Here is a 27,756-nt window from a genome sequence, read left to right as displayed (position 1 = left end):
TAAAATTCTTATTGCCTTTATTCTGCCCATTGCCTCCCACAGTCCTGCGGCCAGCACACACCCACGCACGCATGCACACACTCACGCACACTCAGGCACGCTGGGAGTCTCTCCCTCGGCTCGGAGGAACCGGGCTGCAGTGAATCCTCAGGGAAAGGTGAGTGAGTCTTTTGGCAGCAATCACAGCGTGTGTCAGGAGCGGGCAGCCGCGCCGGCGGCACCTGCTCCTTCTGCATAAAAGAGGAGGCTTGGGGAGCCGCGGCCCCCGGCGCAGCCCCCGGCGCAGCCCTGCTCTCCGGCCCCTCGGGGGGAGCGCGGCTGCCGTCGGTCCGGGGGTGGAGGGTCCCTGTGCAAACGTGCTGATGGCCTCGCTCTGCAGTCCAGAGCCGGCCAGGAGAACCAAGAGGGTAAGAGATGCGGAGCCGGGCACCTGGTCCCCCTCCCTCCCCTTTCTGCTCCCTCTTATCTTTTTTTAATATATCTCTTTTTTTTTCTTTTTTCTTTTTTTTTTGCCTAACTCCCTGCATAGTAAATTGGGTTCGGGTTCTGGCGTGCAAAGCCAAGAAAGGGAGTGAAGCCTTCCCTTCGGACACGTTCCAGTGCAGACCCTTGGGCGGAGGGCTTGCCAGGGCTGGAGGAGAGGAGTGATTGTCTGGGGCTGGTGGCCCCAGCCCTGTTGCCAGCTTGGCCTCCCCCGGCTGCTTCCGTGTGGAGAACAGAGTTAGGGAAGGCTTCGGACGTGTCTGACGGACTCAGCGGACGGGTCAACAGTCTGTGGCCTCGGGGAGGTGAGGGAAGTGAGGACTGGGGGGAAAACAGGGTGAAAAGAAATCCAAGAAGCAGAACAACTCTTCAAACCGATGAGCACCGAGACAGGGCGGGAAGTGGGATGTGCCATCTCTGTCCCATAATCCATCTTCAATATGAAGACGTGTTGCTGCCTCGCCGTTCCAGGACACGGGACGAAAAGCTGGGCTCCCTCTCAGCATGACTGCCTTCGATCCAGGGAAGGGTGTCCCGTCCCATCCCGTCCCAGGCGACCGTCCGAGGCAGAGGAGCGCCATGTGGAGGGGAAAACAGGAAGCTGGGCTGCACCGCAAACTGAACCTGGTTGGCAGGTTCCCTTGGTCCGTTCCAATGCAGAATCCCCTGCGGTCAAACCTGCACTGGGAGCGTCTGGTTCATCTGCAGCCTCATGTCCTGAATGCTGCTCAGGATCTTCTTCTGGTGCCCTGCTAGCGTCACCCCTATCCTCAGCAGGTCCCTGCAAGGAAAAGGTGAAGACTCAGCCTCCAGCCACCAGCAACATTAACACATGGCCCTGCCCCATAGGGGCAAGGGACCTATCCATCATTACAGCCCTCTGCCAAGCACCAGTGCTCCCTCTAACACCACAGGGGACTGGATGGCAAATCCTAAACCTGAACTGCCTTAGGATTGATGCTGAATCTCAGGCCTTAATTCAGCCCACCACCTGCCCAGGTGGGAGGAGGTGGCTGTCAGATAAGCAAATGACATTGTGCAGCAGCCCCAGCCCCAGTCTTCTCCCTCCTCCCCTCCAAGCAGGGACTTACTCCGCAGTCATCTGTGCCACCAGGTCAAAGGAGGCAAACCCAGCATTGACAAAGTTCTCTTTGTACCGTCCCATTTTGATGGCATCCAGCCAGTCTCCCACGGTGGTGAAGGTGGTATAATCTGGCACAGTGCGGTCCAGGAGTGGTTGGGAGATGCTAAAGGGTAAGAGAGCCACAGGTCACAGTGAAGCAGGGGATAGAGATGTGTAACTAGAAGCAGGGGAGATTTCTTACCCCCACCCTCCCACAGCTCTATTCCTAACCACTCCAGTGTTCCCTGGAATTGGGGTAAGTCTTGGCTGAAAACAGGGATGTCACTGACCCAGACTGGACGCTAGCGATGACTTTCAGGCTGGCAGCATTGCGGATGAGCTTGTCCAGCGTGTTGACAATCTGTGCAAATTTGGGCCTTAGGTTGCGGTCCCGCACCCAGCAGTCCAGCATCAGCTGGTGCAGCGCAGTGGGGCAGTCCATGGGGGGTGGCAAGCGGTAATCCTGCTCCACAGCATTGATCACCTGCAGAGAGATATGCAGAGACAGGCGGTGAGCCACTTGGGCTCTCACAGGCAGCGAGCCACCTGGGCTCTCACAGGCAGCCTACAACTCCCAGTTTCCTACCCCCCAAAGAGCACTTACATCCTGGTTGGACATGTCCCAGTAAGGTCGCTCCCCATAGGACATCACTTCCCACATAACGATGCCGTAGCTCCACACGTCGCTGGCTGAAGTGAATTTGCGGTAGGCAATGGCCTCAGGAGCCGTCCATCTGATTGGGATCTTGCCCCCCTGCATGGATACACAGCTCCATGATTTAGTGCATACCTGAGGTGTCTACCCCCACCCACATCAGCGGATCCCTTCTGAGTGTCCCATACCAGGGAGCTGGTGTAGGTGGGGTCAGCCGGGTCATCCTCCAGAAAGCGAGAGAGCCCGAAGTCAGACACTTTGCAGACCAAGTTGCTGTTGACCAGGATGTTGCGGGCAGCCAGATCCCGATGCACGTAGTTCATCTCTGAAAGGTACTTCATGCCAGCGGCGATGCCTCGCATCATTCCCACCAGCTGGATGACCGTGAACTGCCCATCATTCAACTGCCAGAGGAGAGATCAGAGGGGTTTGCAACACTCTGAACAGACTGAGGAAGGATCCCAATGTGCTACCATCATCTTCCTCCTCCCTAGAACCATCCTTCTTCTCCCACTCCATATCTGTGAAGAGCTTAACCCTGGGGATACTAGCACGACAATGTAGAGAGATGGGGAAGGACTCAAAGCTGCTGCCCGCCATGCTCTGCAGCCCCCAGCCCAGGGCAGGAGGGGACTGATGCTCACCCGGAGGAAGGAATCAAGTGCGCAGTTCTCCATGAATTCCGTGATGATCATGACAGGGCGGCTCTTGGTCACAACACCCTCCAGGTGGATGATGTTGGGGTGGTCAAACTGGCCCATGATACTGGCCTCGCTCAGGAAGTCGCGCCGCTGCCGCTCTGTGTAGCCCACCTTCAGCGTCTTGATGGCAACGAAGATCTCGCGGCGGCCAGGCAGCTTCAGGCGTCCACGGCACACCTCACCAAACTCCCCTGCGGTGGAAAGGAGAGAGGGGGGCAGCATGGTGAGCCACAGGACAGGATGAGAGGCAGCAGTCTCAGCACCTGCTGTGCTCATCCCCAGGACTTGCCTGCTCCAATGACCTCCTCAATTTTCACACAGGAGATGTCAATCTCTTTGGCGAACTCCCGGACAGCTTCGTTTGGATCCTCATAGGTGAAGGGGTCAATGTACACCTTCATCCCAGGGGTAACTGCAAGGGCACAAGTCATCACCAGGAGGACACAGCATGAGTGACAGATGCCAAGCCACTTGGCTGTCTGTCAGCCCACCCCTTGTTGGCAAAGGCTGCCCCTTTGCACGGGGGAGGAGTTGGGAGAGGGCAGGCAGATTCCATTTGTTGGGCTCTCACACTCACCATATTGCTGCAGCTTCTCCGTGTACTCGGGGTCGGTGTTGTTGCGTTGCTTCCTGCCCAAAGGAGACGAGAGGAGGTGTTCAGTAACCATCCCTTTCCTGATGGGGCAAAGACATTCACTTCCAACTTCCAAATCCCAGCACAGACAGCCTATGCCAGAGAGCCTTCCCTCTGGCAGCCTGTGTGCAGAGCCATCCCTCCACCTGAGGTGCAATGGGAGGAGATGGCCTAGTTGTGCTAAGCGCATGGCAGGAGCCTGGACAGAGCCCAGCTCGTGCTGGGGAAGCAGAGGCACAATCCTCCCATAGGACCCCTGCTCTGGGACCCACATGTGGCTGGTCCAGTACTTTACTCTGTGACTGGAGCTGCCAGAGCTCTGCCCACAGGTGAGGGGGAAAGCTCTGTGGCAGACATGAGCAACCCCCAAACCCAGCTCTGAATCCCTCTTCCCTGAAAAGCCAGTACCTGAAGCAGACGATAGCAATCACCACCACCACGATGACGAACACCAGCCCTGCAGTGGCCGAACCCACGATCAGAGGCAGCTCCTGGAAAGTCTTGCTGGTGGAACCTGATGGAGGGACAGGCAGGAATCAAAGTTAAGCTGGGAAAAGAACACTCGTGGGAGGGCTGGGTGATGGAGGCAGCCCAGTGCTGGTACCTACCACCCTCTGCAGTTGTCTGAAACTCCGTGGGGAGGCTGTAGCGACCATATCCCGCCACGGTGCGTGCTCGGACCTGCACCATGTACCGGGCATTGGCCTTCAGCCCATCCAGCCGCACCGAGTTCTTCTGGCTGGTGACAGTGTTGGCGATGCCATCACTTTGGCCTTGCTGTAGGGGAGACATGTGGGTGTCACCTCTGTGAAGCCACCCCCCATATGCTGGCTCCCAGGCACCATGTCTGCAGGGACCCCCTTTGCCATGGTGCTGATGGCCAACTAGAAGGGCTGGAGGAGGGAAAAGGATGCTCCTGCTTTACCTTCTCTGAGTACTTGATCTCATAGTCAAGAATGATGCCGTTGGGTCTCTCTGGGGGAGTCCATGACAGTGTCATGCTGTTTCCGGTGCTGCTGTGCAGGTGCATCGTTGGCACGGCAGATGGGGCTAGGAAGGAGGGCAGGAGAGGAATGAGCCACCTGTGCCAGGTTACCCTCTCCACCATCCCACATCAGTGTAGGGGATGCTCTGCCTGGGACTTGCCTGGATAATATTGGTGGAAAGGCATGGAAAAGCTTTGAGACTAGCCTCCCCCAAGTCTCTGTAAGGAGGTCTGATCTTGACACCAAGAGGAGCCTCAGAAATAGCACTGAGGTAATGCTTTGCCCCATGCCTAGCTGCAAACTGGTCTGGGGAAGGGCCCTGCCAGCCCAAACTGGGGATCCTTCCTCTCCTCCATTCACCAGGAGCTCTGTGCTCCACCCCAGCAGCAAGACCCGTGAAATCAGATCAGAGCACAGTGGCTGGAGATTACCAGCACGCTGCAGTGGGGCCAGAGCAGGAGGAAGGAGGTAATGGCAGATCACTTGGCTGCCTGCAAAGGTTTGGGCTGGTGCTGAGCCTTTCCAGGCACAGAGGAGAGAAATCTCATTTCCTTCCTCCTCCCTTTGTAGCAGGCACAGCATCTCTGGGGTAGGTCTAAGAGATCCAGAACTCTCTGGAGCATCTGCCAGCCCAACTCTTCTCCAATTGCATGCATTCTGATCTCATCTCCTCTTGGGACATGCTTTAAACAGAGAGGACAGTTAACCCAGGGGATTAGATGCAGGCCCAGAGAGCCACTTAGGCAGCACCACAAAAGACTGCAGCCTCTCAGGCTGTCAGAAATAAATCTCTCCTCCACTCCGCTCCGCAGAGGAGATCCAGCCCCTGCTCCCTGGTGGCTCCACTGACCTGCTTGGTTGGTGGTGATGTTGACAGAGGCAAAATGGGGAGGGTAGGGACTCTTGTTGGAGATGCCGTTCACAGCCTGGATCTCGAAGGTGTACTGGGTGTGGGCCATCAGGTTGCTGATGTAGATGCGTCGCTCGGTGAGGCCGAGCTGGCGCGGCACGAACTCCACGTTGTCGTCGCAGCGGGTGCACAGGCGCCGCTCCACGCTGCACTTCTTGCAGATGACGTTGTAGAGCAGGTCATCCCGCCCGCCCGTGTCCTGCGGCTCGCTCCACTCCAGCACCAGAGACGTCTCGTTCACGTTGGAGATGACGTTGCGGGGGGCTGAGGGGATGCCTGCAGAGGAAATGTGAGGGTCAGGGATGGTGTGTCTTCGTGTCCAGCTCACCCCTGGCGTGGGCACAGCACACACCCCTCACCAGACATGGACCTCCATCACCTCCACAGCTTCCCTTGCCTCCCCTCCTTGCCCAGGGCAGGACTCACTGGTGCAGGCACTGTCTGCAGGGTCTGTGTCTGCCCGGAAAAAGCCATTTCGACAAGTGCAGACCATCGCTGCTCCAGAGGTGGTCCGGCTGTTGGGAGGGCAGGGAGAACAGGGACCTTCTCCCTGCTTGGACTTGAAGGTTCCTGGGCCACATGCTGGAGGAAAGAAAAACAGACCTGAGTTATAAAGTGAACCTGGAAAACATTCACTGCTGCCATTATGGCTGGGTAGACCCTTCCTCACTGCCCTGCCAAATCTTTGATCAGTGGCTTGAAGACCTCAGGCCTCTTATGAGTCTTTCCACCACCATCAGCCATGCCCAGGGATGCAGTGCTCCTGGCTGGGCACGGTGGGAAGAGTGGGCTCCTGGAAGCCCAGGCACAACTCTGCCAGGAAATGCTGCGCTACAGCAGCAGGTCTGAGGTAATCGAAGGTGGGAAGAGTTGGTCACCACCAGCAGTATGGGGGGCAGGGCAGGTCAATCCAGGAGGTCCATTCATCAGTTTTGTTTCTTTTCTGCCCTTCCCAAGGGTTTTACCATGCTCCCTTCTGTGGAGGAAGGCCATGCTGGTTTCCAAGCCTGGCAACCTGCATAGTGCCAGGTTCATCCTCTGGGGAAATAAGGCTGGGAAGGAAAGAATTTCTCAGCCCTGTCTGCAACAGCTCTAAGAGAGGCCTCTACCAAAAATCAGGCCACCCAAAATCAGCCACTCAGCCCCAAACCTTCCGCCTCAGGCTCTTCAGCCACTTCTCAGTCCCGGGGCGGTGGCACCTCACGAGGTCGGCTCAAGTGGAGTGCTGAGAGAGATGAAAACATTCCTGCAGGTCCTTGGCTAAAGAGCTGCTTCAGCATCACTGCCACCTCCCTCCTCCACTTCCGATCAGGGTTCTTCAAGGAGCCACAAGTCCTGGGATATGGACTGATTGGCACCACAAGGTGTTTATTTGTAATGAGGGGCACGTGAAAGGATTAACAGCACTTGAGCTGAGAAGCAGAGCGGCCTCAGGAACCTGACCCACACCTCAAAATAGCCCAATTTATCACAGCGCTGCCCAAGGAAGCAGATTCTGTGCTCTGTGTTTGCAGCCAGATGAGGCGAGAGACCCACTGGCGCCAGCTCTGCTTCAGCATCACCCTGTTTGCCACAGCTGGGACAGCATAGCGCCGATGGCCCTGAAGGAGGGCACGTCTTCCTCGCTCCACCAGGTTAGGGAAGCTCTGAGGGCACGTAACCCTCCCACCTCCCACGCCTGTCACACATCATCTTGAAAACAGGGGGAGGTTTCCTGGTGCTTCACCAGGCTGTGGCAAGTGGAAGTTTCCTGCTATGAGGCATCTTCTGACACCCTCCATGGAAGTTTTCCGTCTGGTTGCAGCCCCACATGGGGTGTGGAGTGCTGTGAGTCACACGCTGCCGGGCCGGCCCCACAGGGACCTGCACATAGCTCTGGGTGCTGTCCTGGGCCCCTGGATTGTCCAGGCAGCAGCAGCCCCAAGGGAGAAGCCCCACTCCAGTGCAGTGCTGCTGGCAAGGGGGATGTGAGAGCAGCCCCTCACGGAGATGACTGCCTGCTCTCCAGCCCCACTGCCTGGATGGGTGTCAGGAGCTGCTTCCTGCTCCCACGGTGCGAGTCTTCCGGCAAGGAGACTCTTCTTTGGTCAAAACAGGACTGACTACATGGCTTGACTGACTCCAGCTCCTTGACCTGAGTTCACCCAGCCTCTGGGCCTTCCCTTTGGAAATGAAAGCTTAGCCCGTCCCGACTGTGCAGGCTGGAGGGCAAAGGAGTGTGCAGATCTGCTCCTTGGTGAGCAATGGGAGGCCAGCAGGTCCAGGGCTTGTCTCCCCAGCCTAGGACACCCAGGCCACCAGAAAATGTGTCTTTACGTGAACAGCAGAGGCCCAGAGGTTGCAGAACAGCCTCAGCACAGGCAGACCCACCCCGGCTGGAGTCCCGGGCGGTTCAAACTGGGTGGATGCAGATTCACACATAAGGAACCAGATTGTTGAGGAATGAGAGATGACTGAAACCTCTTGGACAGGAACGCTCTGGGCTCAGAAAGCTGCCAAACATGCTTTGGTTATGGAGAGGAGCCCAGATCCATCAGGGACAAAGCCCCCTGAACAGGCTTGTTGGGGGGAGAGTGAAGCCGGAGCAACCAGAGCTTGTGTGAAGCTGACAGCCCAAGCATGGCATGGCAAGCAAGGACAGCCTCATGTTTGCAAAGGATGCAGGAGGGATGAGGGCACTTGGCCACCTGTACATGAAGTGCCAGCCGGTGCCTAGTGGGTTATGGGCACGGAGGTGACAGTGGCCTCCCAGACACAGGAGGGAGGGACAGGCAGAGCTGTCCTTTGGCAGCTGCCTGCCACCGCTAAGTAGTGCCCAGTGCAGGCACAAGGGATGAAGGCCATTTCTTTTCCACCCTGGCAGGAGGGCAGATGAGCCATGAACCAGCCCTGTTAAGAAGGGGAAGAGCAGCAGAGGCACCGAGGCCCAGATGCACTCCAGTGTTTAAGTTTCCAACTCTGCTTAATAAATCAGAGCATAAAGACCTCGGTGGCAGCGTGACAGCTCTCAGCCGCCACATTTGAAGGCTGTAACCGAGCTGAAAGCTGATCCCAGGTCCCTGGTGGATAAGCCGCTGTGTCATCTCTTCTCTGCAAGAAACTGCCTGTACAACAACCACTGTCTTGGCCGGCACGCTGCGGAATGAGCCTGGGAGCTCTGGAGTGGGAACGTGACTCCATCCAGCCGGAGCTGGGAAGCCAGGCTCCCCTCTCCCTACCGAGAGCTTTGCATAAGCACTTTTCCTGCTGAAGTGTCCTCAAATAAAATAACAACTCTGAACCTCTGCACACAGATCACATCTCCTGGTGCTGTGTTGCGGTCACCTCTGGGGAGAACATGACAGTCAGTGACAGCCACAGGATAACAGGTCAGGGAACCAAAGCGGAGCTCCCCGGTCTGAAGAGGAGCTGCTGGTTTGATGGGAGGCAGAGGCAGTCTGGCCTGACAGTGGGGATCAGCCACAGAGGGGATTTGTGTGGGGTGTGGGAGGGAGGGAGGGAGAAGGATAGTAACAGAACCCTGCTGTGAAGCTGCCCCTGCACCCCCGGCATTGCATACCCAGCCATCCGGCTGCTTCTGGCAGCCCCTCCAGGATTTTCATCAGCTGCCCACCTCCAGGGCCTGATCCTGTCTCAAAGAGCTGCAGCACAGAGCTGGGAGGAGGGTACTATTCCCAAATACAATTCCCACCCCGGTGAATAAAGTTCAAGGAAGAGAGCTGAAAAAAACACCGAAATAAAACCCTTCTGGCAGCAGCAGAGAGCAGTGACTCATCCCGTAGGCAGCCTCCATTATTGCATGGGATGCAGGCAAGCAGCAACGAACCACGCGTGCATCCCCAAAACTTTGGGGTCCCCTCCCTTGGGAAAGGCATGGATAGTTGTGACACATTGGGAAATACCAGCCCCAAACTACCACGCTTCATGTTTCGACTGCTTCCCCAGTCACACTATACTATTCCAGCATCCTTCCAGCTATTTCTCTCCCAGTAGGACTGAAGCAGAGCGCCTCGCCTGAGCCTAGATAAATTAAACTGATCATATCCCTTTGCCCATCAACCCTGTAATTTCTTTAGAGGCAAGAGTAGGGTTTGCTTGGGACGATCTGTGCTTTATGAACCTGCATAGCTCGCTCCCTTCTCGCTGTCGTAAGTGGCTACAGATGGAGCAGAGCTGTGGAAGCAACAGCCTGGCTACAGCCGAGGCGGTAACTCTGTTTTTAAGTCTCTCTTAAAAGGCAGTTATTTAAAAAAAAGTAAAATAATCACCCTTTGGGTGAAAATATTTCACACTAGCACAGTCCAAAAGTGAATGGAGTAAATCTGAAGGGAGAGAAGGGAAAGAGCCCTTGGGGGTTTGAAGTGGCATCCAAAGAACAGGCAGGAAAACAATTTTTTTCTTTTTTTTTTAAGAAGGGAAAAAAAATTTCAATAAGCAAAGCTGCCTCTTGAGCCACAGCGGGTCACAGGCAGGACGGCAGGGGCAGATTTCCTCGACTGTGTTACAAGTAACCCATTGTGGAGCTGCCTGGCTGTAAACCGGCAGCTCTCCCTGCCTTCCCTGCTGCTGCCTTTGATCTGGAAGCCCGGGCAATTAATCCCAGGCAGTTTCACTTCCTGGGTTTCATGCAGCAAGCCCATGTTGCAATGCAAAGCTGCAAACAGTTGGCAAGTGCAATGCTTGCTTGGCAATTTTTTTTTCTTTAATTCAGGGTGATGTTTTCATTAGTCACTGATTGCAAGGGAAATTTATTTTTGCAAAAATTCTGATTTTGGCCCTAGCCTGACCTGCACTCACCTACTGATTGTGCCCATATGTTCAGTGCCTGGTGCCATGAGAAAAGGGACACCAAAAAGACTGAGAAATGGGTCTCAGGAAGGTGTGGTGTCATGCTGGACACCACATCATACTTATGGTTTGGGTATCCATAGACTGTACCACACAGACTCAGCCCCCCTCCCAAGTGGGGTGCTGGTTCTGGGGGCACTGTGGCCCTCCTCCAGGGCTCACCCATGAACACAGTGACATGCAAGGAGGGGACTCACTGCTCAACCTGGCACAGCAGCATTTCTGTCTTCATGTGAAGCCAGCAACACAAAGGATGCAAATCCCAACAAATCTATCATGGAGCACATGCCCAGAAGCATTTTTGGGGAGCCCCTTGACACCAAATCCCCTGAACAGTTTGGATGCCTCCTAACCAAAAGGAGAAGGGATAGAGCTGGGGGAAAGGCTGAACCTCAGGGGCTGCAGGGCTTGGGGTGCGAATGCAGTGCACCCCAGCCTGTGGAGGCATGTGGGAGCCTTTGCCCCCTCCCTGGCCAGCAGCTCCTCCTTGTCCTCCAAGAGCTGCCTTTGCAGCTCTGCATGGCAGGGAGTGTGTGGGAAGCGGCACAACCCCCAGAAGGGCCGTGTGCTAATTAAATAAAGATAATGAGGCTGAGAATGAGATGCCAAATCAATGCTGTGGCAACTCAGGAGTACAGCGCCAGGTACCAGCCTGGCGTATCGCCTTACAAAGCATGCCAAAGAAACTGTCTTCAGTCGGGCAGGATGAGCCCTCTGCTCCCGAGGGACCGGGATACAAGCTGCATTGTAACAGGTCTGAATGCGAGCTCTAATCTTGGCTCTGGATGGAGATAAAGAGGAGGAGGAGGAGGAGGAGATCTTCAAAGGCCACTGAAAGTCTGGGGAAAGGGGGAGATTTACAACAGGGCTTATCCCATCTAAGCAGTAACTGGGTATTGTTATTTATTAAAATGCCATCTGGCACTCTGGAGCGCTGCTCGCCCGCGCGGTGAAGCCTCAGTGGGCTCCCCGGGGCGGGAGTGACGAAAGCCCAGCTCTGGGGGGCTGCATCCACACTGCTCCCCATGACACAGGGGCTGGGAGACTTCTCGGTGGTGCTGGACTGTTGAAATGGTGTAAGAGAACATCCAGCCAAGGGGAGAAAAGGAGCTGCAGCTCCAGCTTCTCCCAGCCCTTCTTCAGCTGTTTCCACTTAAAACACGCGATCGTATGGCGGAAAATCTGATCCTACAAGCGCAGCGCAACTTTCCCAGAGAAACGTGAGGACACTGCCGCTTCTGCCCAGTGAGAAGGCAGGCTGCCGGATGGAGATGTGCCCATGGCCCAGCATGGCTTCCCTGCCTGCTGCAGCAGAAGCTGGGGCTTGGTGGGAAATCAAAGGCGCTGGGAAAGCTGCCACATGGGGGTCTGTCCAGCTTGGGGGATGTGGAGACGGGATGTTGCCCCAGGCTCCAGCAATGCCTTGAGCCTAATCTGAGGAGCTCTCAGTCCTGCCTTGGGATGTCCCCGCTCAGCACAGCCCAGCTGCTGGCTGGAAACGGTGTCACCTTGTGCTCAAACCCCACTCTCTGCTGGGAAAGTGTCAACATCGTGTATGGTCTCAGACCTCCCAGTCCAAGCAAGAAGGAAAACAGCTCCCCAGGAGCACGGACCTCAGTGCACAGTTTTAAGTGTGGATGCATGCCTGGCACTGGTGTCCATCTTCCCCAGGAGGAGGCAGATTTGCTGCCACAAGACTGATGCAGGGGGCTGTGGCACTGAAGTCAGGGGTGTGCTGGCACTGCTGGTGTTGGAAGCTCTGGATCCCCGGCAGAGCTGCAGCCCTGTGTAGACTAAGCTCTCCCTAACCAGCCACAGCGGCATGGCTGTCAGTTATGCTGCTCCCAAGGCCAACGGAGAGGCCAGCCTGGCCCAAGCCTCACATCATGGGCCATCCCAAATCACATGGCCCCTGCCAAGAGCAGGGGGCCGGCGCCAAACATCCCGTCATCGGCGAGCACAAGGCATCCAGTGCTGGGGGCCCAGCCAGCATCCCACTCCCTGTGCAATGACTGCAGCCAAGGGGAACGGCAACTTTTCTGCCCTAAACCCCAGCCACCCCAAGGCAGGGTCCTGCCTGCCAGAGACAGATGCCAAGAAAAAAGTCACCCCAAGGGAGTGCAGCATCCATCCAGACAGATTTTTCCTTATCAGCACACCCGAACTGGGGTTAAACAGCAACACCAAAGCTATCGTGGGAGAGCACGACAGCTGTAGGATCCATGCAGAGCTATCCTTCTGCTAGGGTGACTCTCCCCTCCCAGTATCTCCCATGTGCAGGGTATGTTTCTTTCCCTTCCAGCATGAGCAGGGAGCTTCAGATCCCCTGCCTTCCTGCTGCGCCCTACAATCCCTGCTGCAAGCTTTCAGTGCTGGCAGGGAGAGCATGCATCAGCATGGCTTCTCCCCCAGTGAAGCCCTGCTCACCACCAGGGCTTCTGAGTGCCTCCGCACAAGCAGCATGAAATCACATTTGCCAAGAACAATCACTCGCCCCAGCTACGAGCACTGCAGGAGGGAGAGAGGGAAGATGCTGGATACAGCAGCAGGGGTGAGAGAGAGATTTTGGTAATGCTCAAGGGCTGAAATGTGCTGGATCCCTGCTGAGGACTATGCCTTGAGCCGTGGCTTGCTGCAAGGAGATGCATCCCACAGTTGCTCACCAGTGTGTCCCAGCAGACACCTCACGAGTCCAGACCACAAAAGCTTTAAGGCTTCTGAGTCAAACCGCAGACCAGTCCTCTGAGATACCACCCTGCTCCCTCCACAGGGAAACGCCTCCAAAACCAGGCAAAGCTCAATGCAAAACCACCTCCTTTCACATCAACGCACCCATGGGGACAAAAGTCATGATCAGTCTGCCATGCACGTACCTTGGCACTGGGTATCCTTCATGGTGGGCTCATATCCAGCAGCACACGTACACGCTCCCACTGGTACCATCCACTCGCCATCGCCGTTGCAGTACAGCTTTAGGGGCACAGACACCTCCACTGCGTTGGGGATGCAGGTGCCCGGTGCGATGACCAGAGAAGTGGGCTCGGCCCCTGTTAAAGTCTCCGGGAAGACAGCAAAGCCAGCAATGGTGTTGGAGCATTTCTTGTAGAAAGCCCGGACAGAGATGAGGGACATGCAGGCTCCCAGGTCTTGGAAGGCAAGGTAAAAACCATTCTTGGAGAGAGGGCCAAAGCTGCGCACCTTGGTGTTCACGCGGCCAGACTCCAGCTTGGAGAAGCTCTCGTCTGGGGCAATTGTATCCACTTTGATATACGGGTTCTCCATCCAGAAAGGACTGTTTGCAGAGGCAGAATCCGTATCTGACTCATAATAGAAGAGGTTGAAGGTCTCTTTGCAGGAGCCAGGGATGTTGGGGATGCTGTTGCAGTCCCGCACAGTGAACTTCAGCTCCACATAGACGCGCTGGACATCCTGGCGCTGGATGAATTTGGTACGAAGCCAGTTGTTCTGGTTGGCCTCCCGTACGTTGCAGACCTGGTACGTGCGGATAGGGTTCATGGCCTCGTCGTAACCGCTGACTTCTTCCCACTGTGAGCAAGAGGGAAAGGGTTACATCCCCAACCAGGGACATCAGTGCCATGGACACATCATGAATGGTGCAGGGTGGGGGGGAAACAGGCAACAGTCAACAGGGAAGAGGAGCAGCTGCACCTCCACCTGTCACAACCCTCCTGGTCATCAAGGTGACTAAGAGCAACCCAGGCCAGGGACCATGGCACTCCCACTCTGCTGGCATGGAGTCAAGAGGAGATGGTTTCATGAGGCAAGGATAAGCACGGGAGGGAAGGGGAAAGATGCAGATACTTCACAAAGGCACTGGTGAGCAACCATGACTCCCATGGGGCCAGGACCAGCTTTGTCCTTTGGAGGTCAGGTCCAGGGCTGGCTCCAAACTTACCCCTGTCTCCGGATGAGTAGTCCATGCCAATTCAGAGGTCACCCACTTTGTGTCCATCAGGGTCTCTGGAGAGAAAGGAAGGAGAGAAAGAAGTAATTGGAGATGAAGGCCAAGATTAGAGGGAAAAAAACCAGGAGGAGTGGGGGAGAGGAGAGCTGAGCCTGACATTTCTGTGGAAAACAGCAACTTGGGGGGTGAGACATGGTGGGAGGAGGGGGGAGCGGCGCAGACAGACTCCAGATTTCTCTTCTCCTGTCAAGAGAACAGGAAGAGCGAGGCGTCCCCGGAGAGCTGTGCCGGAGCAGGCAAGCAGCAGGACGAGGAGCTGGCCAGGTGGCGAGGGGGAGATGGGGACAGGCTGCCATCAGCCACCAGCACAGCCAAACGTGCCCCCCGGACAGAGCAGGGGGTGCCAAAGGAGAGAGAATGGGCACCCCCGCCTGCACCCTCCCCCTCTGCTTTGGCAGGGCGCATATTTACTGTGGCTAGGGTTGAAAGGGCCTGTTCCCATGACAGGGCGGTGTGGGCCAGGCAGGTTTATCCAGAGGAGGAGGGACTGGCAGGCTGCTCTCCCAGAGACGCCCCACATCACTCATTTTACAAGAGGGGAGAAGAATTTGACCGTCTGGCCAACATTCCTGGAGCAGACTACAAGACAAACCACCCGAGCAGCATTCCCCAAACAGCCCCAGCCCCAGCCTTGGGGGAGCGAGACGCTTGTCTGGGAAGAGCTGCAATTGCAGGCAGCTGTCGTTAATCCCAGGCAGAGCCGCGTGGCTCCGCGCGAGCACCACGCGCAAAAATCGGGAGTGAAATGCAAGGACGAGAGCACGGTGACAATGCTCAGGGGCCAGTGGCCCCTCTGTGAGCTGCTGGCCCTGTGAGCCCCACTCCAGAAATGGCCCTTAGGCTGTTTGGAGTGGAGCAGGCACTCTGGGGTCCACTGGACCCTCTTCTGGCTAGGGAGAATGTGGCAGAAGTGGGGTGAAAATGCCTGGAGACCCTGGTGTGCTCAGGGGGGCTTTTTTTGCCTGCACCCAGCAAGACCCAGGACCAGCACCAAAACGCCTCCCAGATGAGGGCATCCCCCTTCCCAGCTGTAGGCATGGCCCCATCCCAAACCCCGTGCAGCTCCCCAAGGGCTGCCCATCCATCCGTCCACTCCTCAGCCCACCCAGGCTTGGGATGAGGGGCAGGGAGCCATGGCTCTTCCAGAGCCAATAGCAGGCTGGGAGCTGCTCACTCTCACCAGCTGAGGCACAAGGACACGCCAGGGCAGCTCAGCTTTGCCAGCACCATGGCTAAGCCCCACAGTAAGAGGCAGTTTCAGCTTCTTTCCTTCCACCCCAGGAAAACCCCAGGCTGACCTGGCCAGGGAGGAAGTGTGGAGGAGGAAGGAAGCATTCACACATCGCAGGGTTTCGGATGAAGCACGACTGGAGGTAAGCACCTTCCTCCTGCGTCCCACCCCAGGGAGACACACTAGCAGCTCCCAAGCCAGCACCCACAGACAGGCTGGGAGCACAGGCTGTGGGTGCCACCATGGCACAGATAAACAAACACATCTGGGGACACGTGGGCTCTCTGACCTGCCTCGTGGCTTGCCAGGTTCCCAGCTGGGCCAGTGAGCCAGCTTCTCACCCAGGCTGTTTGCCTGGAGCAAAAGCAAATGCAGACCCATTGTGGGCTGGTGACACTAGCAGTGGACATGGCATTGGATACAGAGAAAGGAAAACCTCTCATGGTGCCAGCTCCCCATCAGGAGAGGTGCACGGGAGTAGCATCTACAACAGACATCAGCGCACAGATGGTTATAGGGCAGTGGTTATTTGCTGTTTCTCAAGAACACAAACTAGGGGCATCTGGCAAAAACAAAGGGAGAAAAGGAACAAGCCCTCTACCAAGCCAGTAATGCAGGAAGGATGGGCAGAATGGGGCTGGGCATCCATAAGCCATCCTCTGCTCGGTCCCAAGGCACTACCTGCCCAGGGGACACAGCAAGCCATCCCTCTCCCTCTCCATTTCCCACACCATTAGTTACTGAATCCTGGTGGGAGCCCAAGCGTGACTCTACATGGACACAAGACCACTGGAGACGCTGCTGTGCCTCCCAGACCCCTGCATGGGGTGGCTGCCAGGGTGGGCAGGCAGGGCCAGATGATGGGGGAGCAGGTTCCAGAGGGGGACTGCCCACACCTCTCCCAGGGACAGGCCCTGTGCTGGCTGCCCTAATAAGGGCACAGCAGTGCCGTGAGGGCCCAGACACGCCATGCTGGCGGCAAGCAGAGCCAAGCGCGTGCTCGGTGCTCACAGCACAGGACTGCCAACTCCCAGTGCAGATACTCTGTGCAGGTCCAGCCAGCACAGGGCCCTGCTGCTGGCACGGTCAGCTGGGAGCTGTTTCTGCAGGAGGAACGGGGAAGGGATGCCCTGCACGCTCAGGGCTGGGGCTGCTGATGGATGAGCGGCTGTGGCGGTGAGTCAGGCTGGGGAGATGGGATCTGGGTGGCAGGGTGTGCCCGCAAGCAGAGCGACACAAGGATGCTGTGGCAAGCCACAGCATAGCTTGGACTGACCAGATCATGGCGGGTGTTAGCTTCCCAAACCTGTCCGGGGAACACGGGAACTCTCCTGCACAGCAGCAGGCCCCATGTAGGAAGCCCTTGCCATGGCAGTCGTCCCCTCCGGCAGCATCCTTCCCCTTAAGTGTCAGCCGTGGGCAGAACCTCAGCTTGGACAGGAGGCTCGCTGCCTGCATCCTAATTTGGCAGCATCTGCCATCTGACCAGCAGAGGAGAGAAAAAACTGACAGAGCCAAGCCGGCTGCTGGCGTGAGAGCCACGTAAACCACACAGAGAGAGCGGGGAGGGGAAATAATAAAAAAAAAAAAATCACAGCAACTCAGCTAAAGGAAACAGGCTGAGCACAGAGGGCAGAGGGGGCTTCCTGCAGCCACGGGAGTGACCCAGGTGGGGTCAGTGGAGCCTCCCAGACCCTTGCAGCCTGCCACTGTGAAGGTCGTGGGTGGAAGGCCCTGTGGGCTTTTGTGCTGCATGGTCCAGGGGCTGGTGGCACATGCTGAGCTGAGCTGCTGAAACTGCTCTCTGCTGTTAAAGGTGCCACAGAACTCCCACAGTGGCCTGGCTCTGAACCTGATCCTCTCTCTTGAAAACACTGGGGCACACCAAGCACTGGCCCCCCATGAAAAGGCATGGGCATATGTCCAGGGCTAGCGAGCCCAAGCACTGGGTTTCAGTGGTTCACAAGCAACTATCTGCTCTCTCCCTCCAGTGCATGGTGTCAGAGGTGGGCTGAGAGGTGTCACCGGTGATTTCCCAGCGCGGTTCAGGTTTGCAGGTGCTGTGGACGGACGTGAACGGCGTCAGGGCTGGCTGAACAGTGAGTCAAAGCCACTTCAATCCCGCACACCACAGCAAGAGCCTGGTCCCATTAGTCAACGGGAAATTGGCTCCCAATTTCACCAGCTTGGGGAAGTCACCCTAAGGCTTGCTTTATCACTGTCTGCAGCTCTGGGAGTTGTCCTCTCCTTACTTTCAGCTGGACAAAAGCAAGGGATGGAGCAGGAGTCTTGCTATGCTCAGCAAGTACAGCCAGCCATGGTTGACTCCACATAGAAGCAGGAGTTCCATGGCAGAGTGGCATCCCGGGACAGGGAAAGATTTCTACTCCTTGGACAGGACTGTGAGCATCATTCTGGCTACCTCCTGCCTGCCTTGCAAGTCTCCTCCCAAGTACACCCTGAGCTGCAAAGATGAGGGGTCCCCTACCAGCAGCCCTCCCATCACCTCCCCAGAGTCCCCAGCAGTTCACTAGGTGTTTTGAAGCCCTGGCAAGGACCCATCTGGAGCCGGGGACCTCTTTCTCCCGGTGCTGAGGCTCAGGAATGCAGCATGCATGGTCTGAGGCCAGCGAAAACGTTTGAACTCCCCCTTAAGAGGCCCAGAGAGCCCGTCTCGCGCTGTTGAGCGGCAGACGCGCGCGGCAGTGATGGCTGAGCCAGAAAAGGGGGGGAAATATCAAAATTCTTTCAAGATGAAGCCACTGGGGAAGACTCAATCGTCTCCACCAATAAACTCCACTTTGAACGCTCTCTCCTTTGAATACGTGGACTGATGGCTTTTATCAGGATATGCTGGCAATGTAGGATGCCAGCTCTTTGCACCGATGAAGAGAAGGCAGCTCATGCAAGTCCAGAGCATCCTGGAAGAAGGCAAGGGAGAAAAGTTAGTAAAGACGCCCACACAGCCTTCCACACAGAGGAACCTGTTCTGCAACGTGCCCGTGTTCTGGGAGCTATGCACACCATGGCACCATGTCTGCAGGAGCTCGCCCCACACTGGCCTTATGTGGCCACTTGCCCCATGCTGAGCTCCATCAATGGCTGGGCCATTTGCCCCAGGACATGGCTTGGCTTCCACCATGGTATCTGCTAATAGTGGTGCCAGATGCCTCTTCCCCTCACTGCCATGCTTTTCTCCTTTGGAAGGAAAGCTAGCTTGTTTAGAGATGCACTTTAAATCCTGGAGACTGCCTGCTAGTCAAAAAGCCACCAAAAGGGGCATCTCTCTGCATATTTTAATTTCCTTCTCGGTTTTGAAGATAATTACGGCAGGAGTGAGTGGCCTTGTGTGCTCCCCATTCAAGCACCTATCGGTACAATTAATCCCAGCACTGTTCTGAGCAGCGGCACAAAGGGCCTTTGGTGTAAGGTCCTTTATCTGGGAACAAAGAGCTGCCTGTGGGAGAGAACCTGAGGTTGCACTTTTCCCGCTGACAAGCGTTCGGTACACAAAAGCTGAGCCACAGGAGCGCCCTGTGAGCGCCGTCAGGTCTGGGAGACCCTGCAACACGTTTTCTTGAAGCATGCGGCTCACCCAGATCCCCTGTCCTCCTCCTCCTCCAGGAGGGTTCTTCCTTCTCTGACCCCAGCTAAACCCTGTAGCCATCCTCCTCCCAGGCAGGGGATGTCCCTGCTCCAAGGCTGCATTGAGGAAGCTCTCCCATCCTACTCAGCCCACGTGCTCTGTGGACACCACAGACAGCAGCTTTGGAGCTCAGGAGGTGGCGTGCTGGGAGGTTTCGGCACTTGGCAGCCCCTTGTGCCGGAGCTGCACTGCAGGGAGGAGAGGCTCTTGCTGATGCAGTCAGGAGCCAGAAGAGCAGGGAGAAAGGCTGTAGCGGGGGTGGGAGGCAGCAGGCAGGGCACCAGCAGGACCCCTCAGTGGGCAGGGGATACCCATGGTGGAGGTGCCAGGCATGGGTTTTGGGAGCCTGGGGAAGGCTCTGGCAGGCACTGCCTGCCAGTTCCCTCTGCAGGGAAGGGGCTGGCAGCACTGCCATCATGCTGTACAGCTCACATGCCCTTATCCTCCCGCAGGAATCCCATCTCCTCTGGGAACCCCCTGCACACTGATCTACCCAAGTGCCCAGCACAAGGCCAGGGGACTGTGCTGGTCCCACCCTTGCCCTCCCCGACTGTCAGGCTGGGCAGGCCAGGCAGTGCGGTTCAGCCCAAGGGAAGGGCTGGAGCACTCCCTATCACCGCCCACGCTGGGAACCTGTCCTTATGCCGAGTAGGGCGCCTGCTGCTCCCCAGCGCCAAGGGGGAAGACGCGAGGCTGCCGTGGGAGTTGGCCCCCCACCCCATCCCTCTCCAGGAGCACACAGGGGCTCTGACTGCCCATGCCCACCAACATCCACTTGCCCCAGGTCCGAGGGAAGCCAGAGACTTGTCAGTGAACTGGGAACAAAGGGAAGAGAGGAGGGGAAGAAAGAAAAAAAAGGGGCCTGTATCACAGCTGTGGCCCTTCATGCCAAGGGCGTTTGGCCCATCATCAAAGGGGATCGGATTTGCTGAGGCAAATGATGACACATCCACTTCAAGCGGGGCAGGTTCTGCCTGCTGCTGGAGGCGAGCCACCGGAGTGAAGAAGTACTGTGGGCACTTAATAATAGACTCATTATTTCTGCATTATGGCAGGGCCCAGAGGCCCCAACTGAGATTAAGGCCCCTCTGCGCACACAGGGCGCATGTACACACCAAGGCAGGCAGTCCCTGCCCGGAGAGCCCAGCCAGGGGTGGGCAGCACTGCCAGTCCTGGCATCGGTCATCACTGCTGGTTCCAGCCCTGCCAGCACCATGGTAAGCTCACAGCAGGGCCCAAAACTCAGATTCCAAGGATGCTCCAAGGATGCATCCTTCATTTCCCAATCCCACACCTACACTGGGGTATTAACCTCAAGCCAGGAGACAGTCCCATGGCTCTGAGCCACTGGCCTACTGCATCTCTCTTGTAGTCCTCCCCATCTGATCCCAATACCCTGCACCTTCTGCATTGGCCAGATCCAACTCCCAGATGACTGGGAGCTGCTTGGCACGTGGGGTGGAGTGGGACAGGAATGCTCCCTCCATCCAGCCCTGCCCTGTCACCGACCCACCATCCGCTAACTGGCTGAAGAGGGTTTTCCGGCCACGTGCTCCTCACCAGGAGCTGTTTCCTGACGGCTGTGAGACAGACTGAAGCATGTGAGAGAGGACAGGTGCCAGCTCTGCAAAAGGCAGATCAAGTGGCAGCGGCTGGGATGTGGGGAGGGATGGGTGCTCCTTTTGGCCTGGTCAAGCACTGGATGAAGGCGGGAAGGGCTGATTTCTGCCATTTTACGAGCAGGGCCATGCCAAGCTGGGCTTCAGCACCCGCCAGCATCACACTGTGGGCACTCCCCCTCCAAAGCACGGCACTCAGTGCCTGGGACTTTTGCAGGACAGCATCTTCTGCCCTCCAGCTGCACGCCAAGGACACGTGCAGCCCGCTGCCCAAAGCCTGCCAGGTCCTGCTGCCAGCCCTGGTCCTGTAGAAAGGCTGTACCGACGCTGGGAGAGGATGAGAGCCAGCTGCCCGAGCCCAGCCCTGCACCGCAATTACTGTTCTATTAATACCACGGGGATTTCGGATGTCAGAGCCCAGCGCGCTATGCCAGGGTCAGCATGGCCAAGGAAGAGCTGCCATCCCTGTCCACGTGGTGGATGTGCCCTGGTACTTGCTGCTTCAGTTTGTCCAGCACAAAAAGATGCTTTTGCTGTGCCAGGCAGTGTGCAAAGGGGAATGGACAGATCCCACAGACAGTGTCTTATCCTTGCCTGCTGCCAGACTGCCCACTTGGGACAGGAGTGTCCCTGCCTGGCCCAGGTGAAGCCTTCTGCAGCTCCCTGCCATAGGGACAATGTGACCAGCCGTGCCAGGTGGGCAGGAGCTCTACAGCCAGCAGACTGGACAGATTTGTAGGTCGCCGTCCCCAGCAGGAATGGCCGTGCTGCTATCGTCTGCTGCCACGGAAATAACTCATCCGATCAGGAGACGCCAGACCTGTTCGAGCCGCGAATGCCATTGACTAGGACATAGGCAGCAAATGGGCCTGCAAAACCACTCTTGTTTCTAGGGGCATAACATGTTATGTGGGGGAGACTTCTGCCACCTCCCCCTGTGACCCCAATGCCCTGTGGCCATGGTTTCATGGGGCAGATGTCCCCACGGGGCCACTAAGCTGAGCTGGGCTGGTGGATGGAGAGCCCAGAAGTCCCCAGGGGAAGGAAGAAAAGACGGTCGGTGCTGCAGACCTGCCTCCGCAGGGCAACTGTTTGCGTCAGGCTGAGATCCAAAAGGCCCCTCTCCCCCTCCAGCTCCATTTTTTTCCAGGTTGTACTTTTGGAAAGTGCCCAGAGAAGGAGTAATGATATTTAAAAGAAAAAAAAAACCCACCCCTTCCCCAAAAAAGGTTACTCGGTGCACATCCAAAGGCTCGCCCCACAGACGGGTAGCTCGGCTGCCAAGCTCCATCCCATCCCGGCAGCGCTGAGTGGGAGTTTCTGCCAAGATCTCCCTCCTCTCTACTGCCTGGGGCAGTTACCCAAATCTCCGCGCTGCTCTCTGCTCGCTTCCTCGACTCTCCGAGAGCACCAAGCCCATCTGGAACTGCTTAAACCCAAATATTGCCCCCCCTCTTTCCTCCACCTCCCCCACCCCCAAAGTCAGATTCTTCCAAAGTTAAAACAAGCACAGAGTCAGGAGGGGGTGCCGGGCCGGGCTGACTCGCTCCTTCATTTTGGTTTAATTTCTGGGGAACTAGAATAAATCTGTTCCTGGCGATCGTTCAAGCCCTGCACATTTTTCTCATTAATAAAAAAAGGCCTTGGATAGCACGCCGCGTGTGCGTGCCCCCCTCCCCATGGAGTCCCCCCTGCGCCCCAGCCCTTGCTGGGCAGGCACTGAGCACCCGAGAGATGCAGGACTGGGTGGAGGGGACATGGGGACAGCAGTGTCCCTTCCCCAGGACGGGGATGGATTTCGGCAGCCCTGTGCAACTGCCACACCTCACAGAGGAACAGCGAGGCTCAAATCCCCCCGCAGCTGCCGCCGGGCAGGAGAGTCCTGGGGGAGGGCTCCCCTGGGAGGGGACATCCCTGCTGCCCACCCCTCCGGCACTGCAGCCCCTGCAGGGCCCCCGGGGCATTCCTTGGGGAGGGGGCTGGGAAACAGGTGTTTGTCAACAGCTCCTGCCACATGCGTGAGAAACGCCAGGCCCCGCAGCACAGCGGGGCTTAGCGATGGGCAAAAATAAAATAAAGAGAACCACCAGCAAAATCCTCCCCCCTGTCCCAGCCTGGGACCCTTGGCCAGCACACGCTGGCACGTGCATGGAGAGCGGCCCTGCTGCTGTGCTCCAGCCTCTTCCCAAGATGGCTCCCGTTCCTCTTCAGCGGGGCGGCCATGCGAAGCCAGCACTGGGCTTGCTACCTCCTGGCTCAGGGAGCAAAGGCTGGAGGGCTGGGCTGTGCCGCAGGGAAAGCGGGCACCAGGGGAGGGATGAAGCCCCTCTGGGAGCGGCAGCACTGTGGGAAAGGGATGTGGCCCCATGGAAAGGGGACCTTGCTCCAGTCCCAGGCTCGGCCCCATGACTCCTCCGTGACTGTGCTGAGGGTGAGTGATAATGGTCGCCAAGCACAGGAGGATGAGGCTTCACCAACAGTGCCAAGCCTGTCCATCCACAGGCAGGACACCCACCCACCCTCCCTACAAAATGGCTCCCACATGGGGCTCAGTTCTGCGAGGGAACGGCCCATGCCCCACTGCCAGCACCGCCCAGCCAGAGCACAGGGCTGGGTTTGGAGCAACAACAACAACAACAAAAATGCAACAAAAAAAACAAAACATGACTTCAAATGGGATGGTCCCAGTCGGGTGGGAGTGTCACTGCAACAGGCTGCCTGGCATCCAAGATGGCAGCCCATCCCCTGGGGCATGGGGCTCTGTCTGGCTCTGCAAGGAGATTCCTGGCCATGGAAGGGCACCCCCATCCTCACCATCCCCCAAACACTGCATGGGAACACGCCGGACCCAGAAACAACACCAGCTCATTATGGCTTCAACCACTGAGAAGCCTGTGGCAATGGCAACCACTAGCTGCACCGCAGCCCTTGGGTATAGTCCCCCTTTCCCAGGGTTCTCCTCTGGGGGAGGCTAACACCCACCCTGCGGTCTGCGCCAGCTGGGAATGGGGATCCCGACCCCGGGGCCGCCGCAGCACCCTTCCCCCAGCGCGGCTCCCAGGCGGAGACGCTTAATCCCGACAAACCAGTTTGACTCAGCACAACAGGAACAGCTACAATTTTAAAAACATGCAAGTCTGTGATTCAGATTGCTGGGGCTGTTTTAATTAAACACCAAGCTCCCCTGCTCCAGTGGCAGCAGCAAACGGCTCATGGAAAGAAAATGCAACAAACTGGTTTCCCCAAATATCTCTTGCAGTAAGTCATCATAACAAAACAAGGAGTTTCGGTTCATTCCTTAAAAACCAGAGGCCGCTATTCCCAATCGTAAGGGCTGGGCAGGCATGGCCCGGCAGCCACAGCCTCGCTGTACACTCAGGGAAAAATGTGGGGCTGCAAACGGACCCCGGTGCTCCAAGTTTTCCCTCTCCCTGGCTCTCCGCATGCTCCACTTGACACAAAGGAAAGCCCTTCTCCTCCCCTTCTCCGGAGCACGGACAGGAAGGCTTCCTCGAGTGCAGCTTTTAGCGAGGAATGGGAGATTTAATGAATCCAGCGAGTGTTGTGGAGCCCCACGATCTGCTTTCCCTCGCAGCCCTACCCCAAGCATCCATAAAACAGCAGGGCCAACTTCCCCCATTGCCCTGCCAAGAAACATGCCATTTCTGTGAAAAGTAATTAAACAGAAAGCAAATCTCTCTGCCAAGAAAATACCTGGCAGTTCCAGCACAGGGGTCAATTAAGCAGGGGTTTGCTGGTGCAGAGAGGAGCATGGTCAGTCTGTGTAACACCCAGCTGGGGTTTGGGAGGTGGCACTGGGCAGAGACCAGATGAAGAAAATCCCCCCTAGAAATCCTGCTGCGCTGGGAGGTTTGGCTATTTCACTAGAGCCCAAGTCTGTTCAGGACTACGTGCAGCAAACTACAGTGCTTCTGCATGGGAGTTCGTGGGGAAGCACGTGGAAAACCCCAAGTTTAAATGGAGTCCTGAATCCAGAGAGGCTGCTCAGGGCAGGAAGGGCCTGGGAGAGTGGCTCCTAGGGAGAGCAGGTCCCCGTCCCAGTCCACCCGCACCCCCAGGGTGACAGGCAGATCCAGTCTGCGGCTGTCCATGCTCCCTTGGGCCAGGGTGTTTTGAAGCCTGGGGTTTTACCCCTGGATGGTCGGCAAGGGCCTGGAACACAGCACATTCTCCATGCTGTTCCACCGCGTCCGCTCCCCACAGGGCCTCTGCTCCCACAGCCCCACCAGGACAAACTCCTCAGCTCAAAACCCTGTGCTGGAGAAAGGATCCGCTGTTGCCCCCGGATAGAGCATTCCTTCTGCAGCCGGCCCGGGGACTGCTGAACCAGAGAAGAAAAACACATTGTGACTTCAAACAGACCCAGCGCACTTACAGGATCTGGAGAGAAACCATTTTCTCCTCGGCAGCACAAAGCCCTCACTGAGCTGCTGCCGAGCGCGGCTTTTCTCCTCCACCCCCGTGGGGCCTTGTAAAGAAACCCAACTCCCCGCCATCCCCTCGGGAATGGGGAGCGCCATCCAGCCCCAAAGCCCCCTGCCCTTCCAGCCCAGCACCAGCCGCAAGCCCAGCCCGTTGCACCTCGGAGGGGACGGTAAAGTGGCCGGGTCTGGGGACTGCTCGCTGCCGTTGTCTGCAGGACGTGCGTACAGATTTATGGCCACGCCAGATTTATGATCAGCACTAAAATATCCAAACAAACGTGCACACGAGATTTACAGTAACCGCTGGAACGCGCTGGTCCCCGTCAGGAAGCAGCGTTGAGCGCGGACAGAAATGCCCAACGCAGCAGAAGAGCAGGAGCTCGCTGACCCTAATGCGAGCAGCGGCTTCCCTAAGCTGGGAAAGGCAGATGCTTCTCCAGGCCAGCTGCAACTTTCCCTCCAGCTCGACCAAGAGCAAAGGAAAAAAAAGAAATTTAAAAAAAAAAAAAGGAGAAAAGAGAATCCCAAGAGAATCAGGGCCAATCCAAAAACTGCTGGGCAGCTGCCAGCCAGCCCTGAAGTGTTCCCACCGGGCTGGCACCCAGCTGGGCCCTGACCTCTCAGACGGCGTGTTCGGCCCCTGACCCCTCCACACATTCAGGAAGCTGAAAAAACCCAGTGACTCCTCAGCAGGGGCTGTTTATTTTCTCTCCATCTGACTCTTTGCACTGCTCCATCCCCGGACGGCAGTGGGGGAAGAGGCTGGGGTTCCCTGTCTCCCCGGGGACTGGAGGGACCATTCCCAAGTGATGCACTCCAGTGTTGCCAGCCCCCACGCCAGCTATCCATCCCCAGTTCCCAAATCGCTGATGGGAAGCAGGTTGTGAGGGGCTACCCGCAAGCGTGGGGCCCCGCCGGGCTCCCTGCCCACAGCTTCGTCTTCCGGCACCTCTCCAGAATGCAGGGATGCCCCGGCGGGTGCTCGGGAGCCTCCATCCCGCGAGGGCTGAGTGCCGGTGGCTTCTCCCTTTCCCTCCTGCCGCGGGGTTCCCGCTTAGCCGGGAGCTCACGGACCCGGCAGGCCCACAGCTCTGATTGCTACAGCGTACAAAGAACGAGGGGTTTTAATTTTTTTTTCCCTTCCAAAGAAAAAAAAAATCGCACGGTGGGAGGATGAAAAGGAACGCGGACAACAAGCACGCCCCAAAGTTTCTACAAAGCCCAAAGCCGGAGGAAAGATGTCCCCCAACCACCGCAGCGGGGGAGGGCTCCTGCCCACGGCCACCCCCGGCGCCGCGGCCCGAACCTCGCAACGCGGGGTGACGGCAGCGGGAGCCCGAGCACGACACCGCCTCCGAGCAGCCTCCGCCGCCCCCCGCCCGAGCGGGGGCACCCACAGCTCCGCTCCGACCGGGGAATCTCCCTTCCCTTCCGTCCCTCCCTCCCCAGCCCCCTCCCGCCGCTCCGGCAGCGGGTTCGGTTACCGGACACCGGAACGCAGCCGCCCCTGGCACTCTGGCTGGAGCCCCGCACACTTTGTGCGGAGACTAAACCCCGTCCGGGCCCTCTTCTCCTTCTCTCCGGTGCGACCCGCCTTGCCCGCCCGGGAACCCCCGGTACCCCAGCGGGGCCAAAAGCCTCTTTCCTGGCTCAAAGCTGGGGGTGCAACGGCGCTGCCCCGCGGACCGGGGTTCACTCTCCAAGAGGGAGAGAATTACTCCCCGCTCTATTCCCAACTCCACCGGAGCTCGAGGGTGGGCGAGCCGCGGAGCGCAGACCCGATCCGGGGTCCGTGGCCACTCGCCCCGGAGGTCCCACGCTGGAGCCTCGGGGGTTAAGGCAGCGGGCGCGGCGAGCCCTGCCGGGGAAGGGATGGAGCCGGACACGGCACACGGACACTCCTTCCGCGGCCACACCAGTTCTGGCACGCCGCGAGCTTCCACTGAAAGAAATATTAATTTTCCAGCCCTCTCGGTCGTGGCGAAAAGCCTCGAAACGTGAACCGAGTATCCAAAGAGGTGCCGCTCCCTGCCAGCAGCCGCCGGCCGCGGATGCCGCGGCTCTGCCGCGCCGGGCTCGGTTCCACGGGGCGTTGACTCCAAAACCTACTGAGGGCGGCTGAGCGCTGGGAGCGGAGCTGCGGCGGCGAGCTCTCCGCGGGGACAACCGGGCATCCGCGGCGCGACGACGAGTCGAGCTGAGCCACGACGGGCCGGGGACACCCCGAAGGATGCGTGCACCCGTGCGCGCTCGCCCGGGCCCCGGTGCGGCGGACGGGCACGCCCGCCCGGTACTCACCCTCTAGAGCGCGGCGGCCGCCGGGGAGCAGCAGGAGCAGCAGGAGGGGGAGCAGCGGCGGCGGCGGCGGGGGGGCCCCCGGGCGGGCCGCGGCCATGGCGGGGGCGGTGCGGGCGGCCCCGCCGGGCAGTCCCGAGCTCGGCGCCACGCGCGGCTCCTCTCGCCGCCGCGCCACGCTCGCGCTCTGGCGCC

At 57.8% G+C, this 27,756-nt stretch overlaps 1 protein-coding gene across 2 annotated transcripts; it reads right to left on the bottom strand.

Annotated features, from left to right (window-relative positions):
- Positions 1-27,756, bottom strand: EPHB3 (EPH receptor B3). Of its 2 annotated transcripts, none has more exons than XM_085069161.1 (16): positions 27,565-27,756; positions 14,257-14,321; positions 13,214-13,886; positions 5,919-6,074; positions 5,433-5,768; positions 4,522-4,646; positions 4,205-4,373; positions 4,005-4,110; positions 3,540-3,637; positions 3,252-3,374; positions 2,906-3,153; positions 2,450-2,665; positions 2,211-2,360; positions 1,897-2,090; positions 1,575-1,730; positions 1-1,264 (listed from the first exon to the last, which is right to left on the bottom strand). In XM_085069161.1, the coding sequence occupies exons 1-16, from the start codon at positions 27,659-27,661 to the stop codon at positions 1,156-1,158; spliced, it is 3,021 nt and encodes a 1,006-aa protein (XP_084925287.1). In that variant the 5' UTR covers positions 27,662-27,756; the 3' UTR covers positions 1-1,155. The 2 variants fall into 2 exon arrangements, with proteins under 2 accessions (XP_084925287.1, XP_084925288.1); XM_085069162.1 differs by having other exon boundaries at positions 3,540-3,592.

This window comes from Lichenostomus cassidix, chromosome 9 (genome assembly GCF_008360975.1).
Source record: "Lichenostomus cassidix isolate B80296 chromosome 9, HeHo_3.0, whole genome shotgun sequence".
NCBI lineage: Eukaryota > Metazoa > Chordata > Aves > Passeriformes > Meliphagidae > Lichenostomus > Lichenostomus cassidix.
The sequence above is the reverse complement of the archived record's forward strand: the minus strand, read 5'-3'. Positions and strand labels throughout refer to the sequence as shown.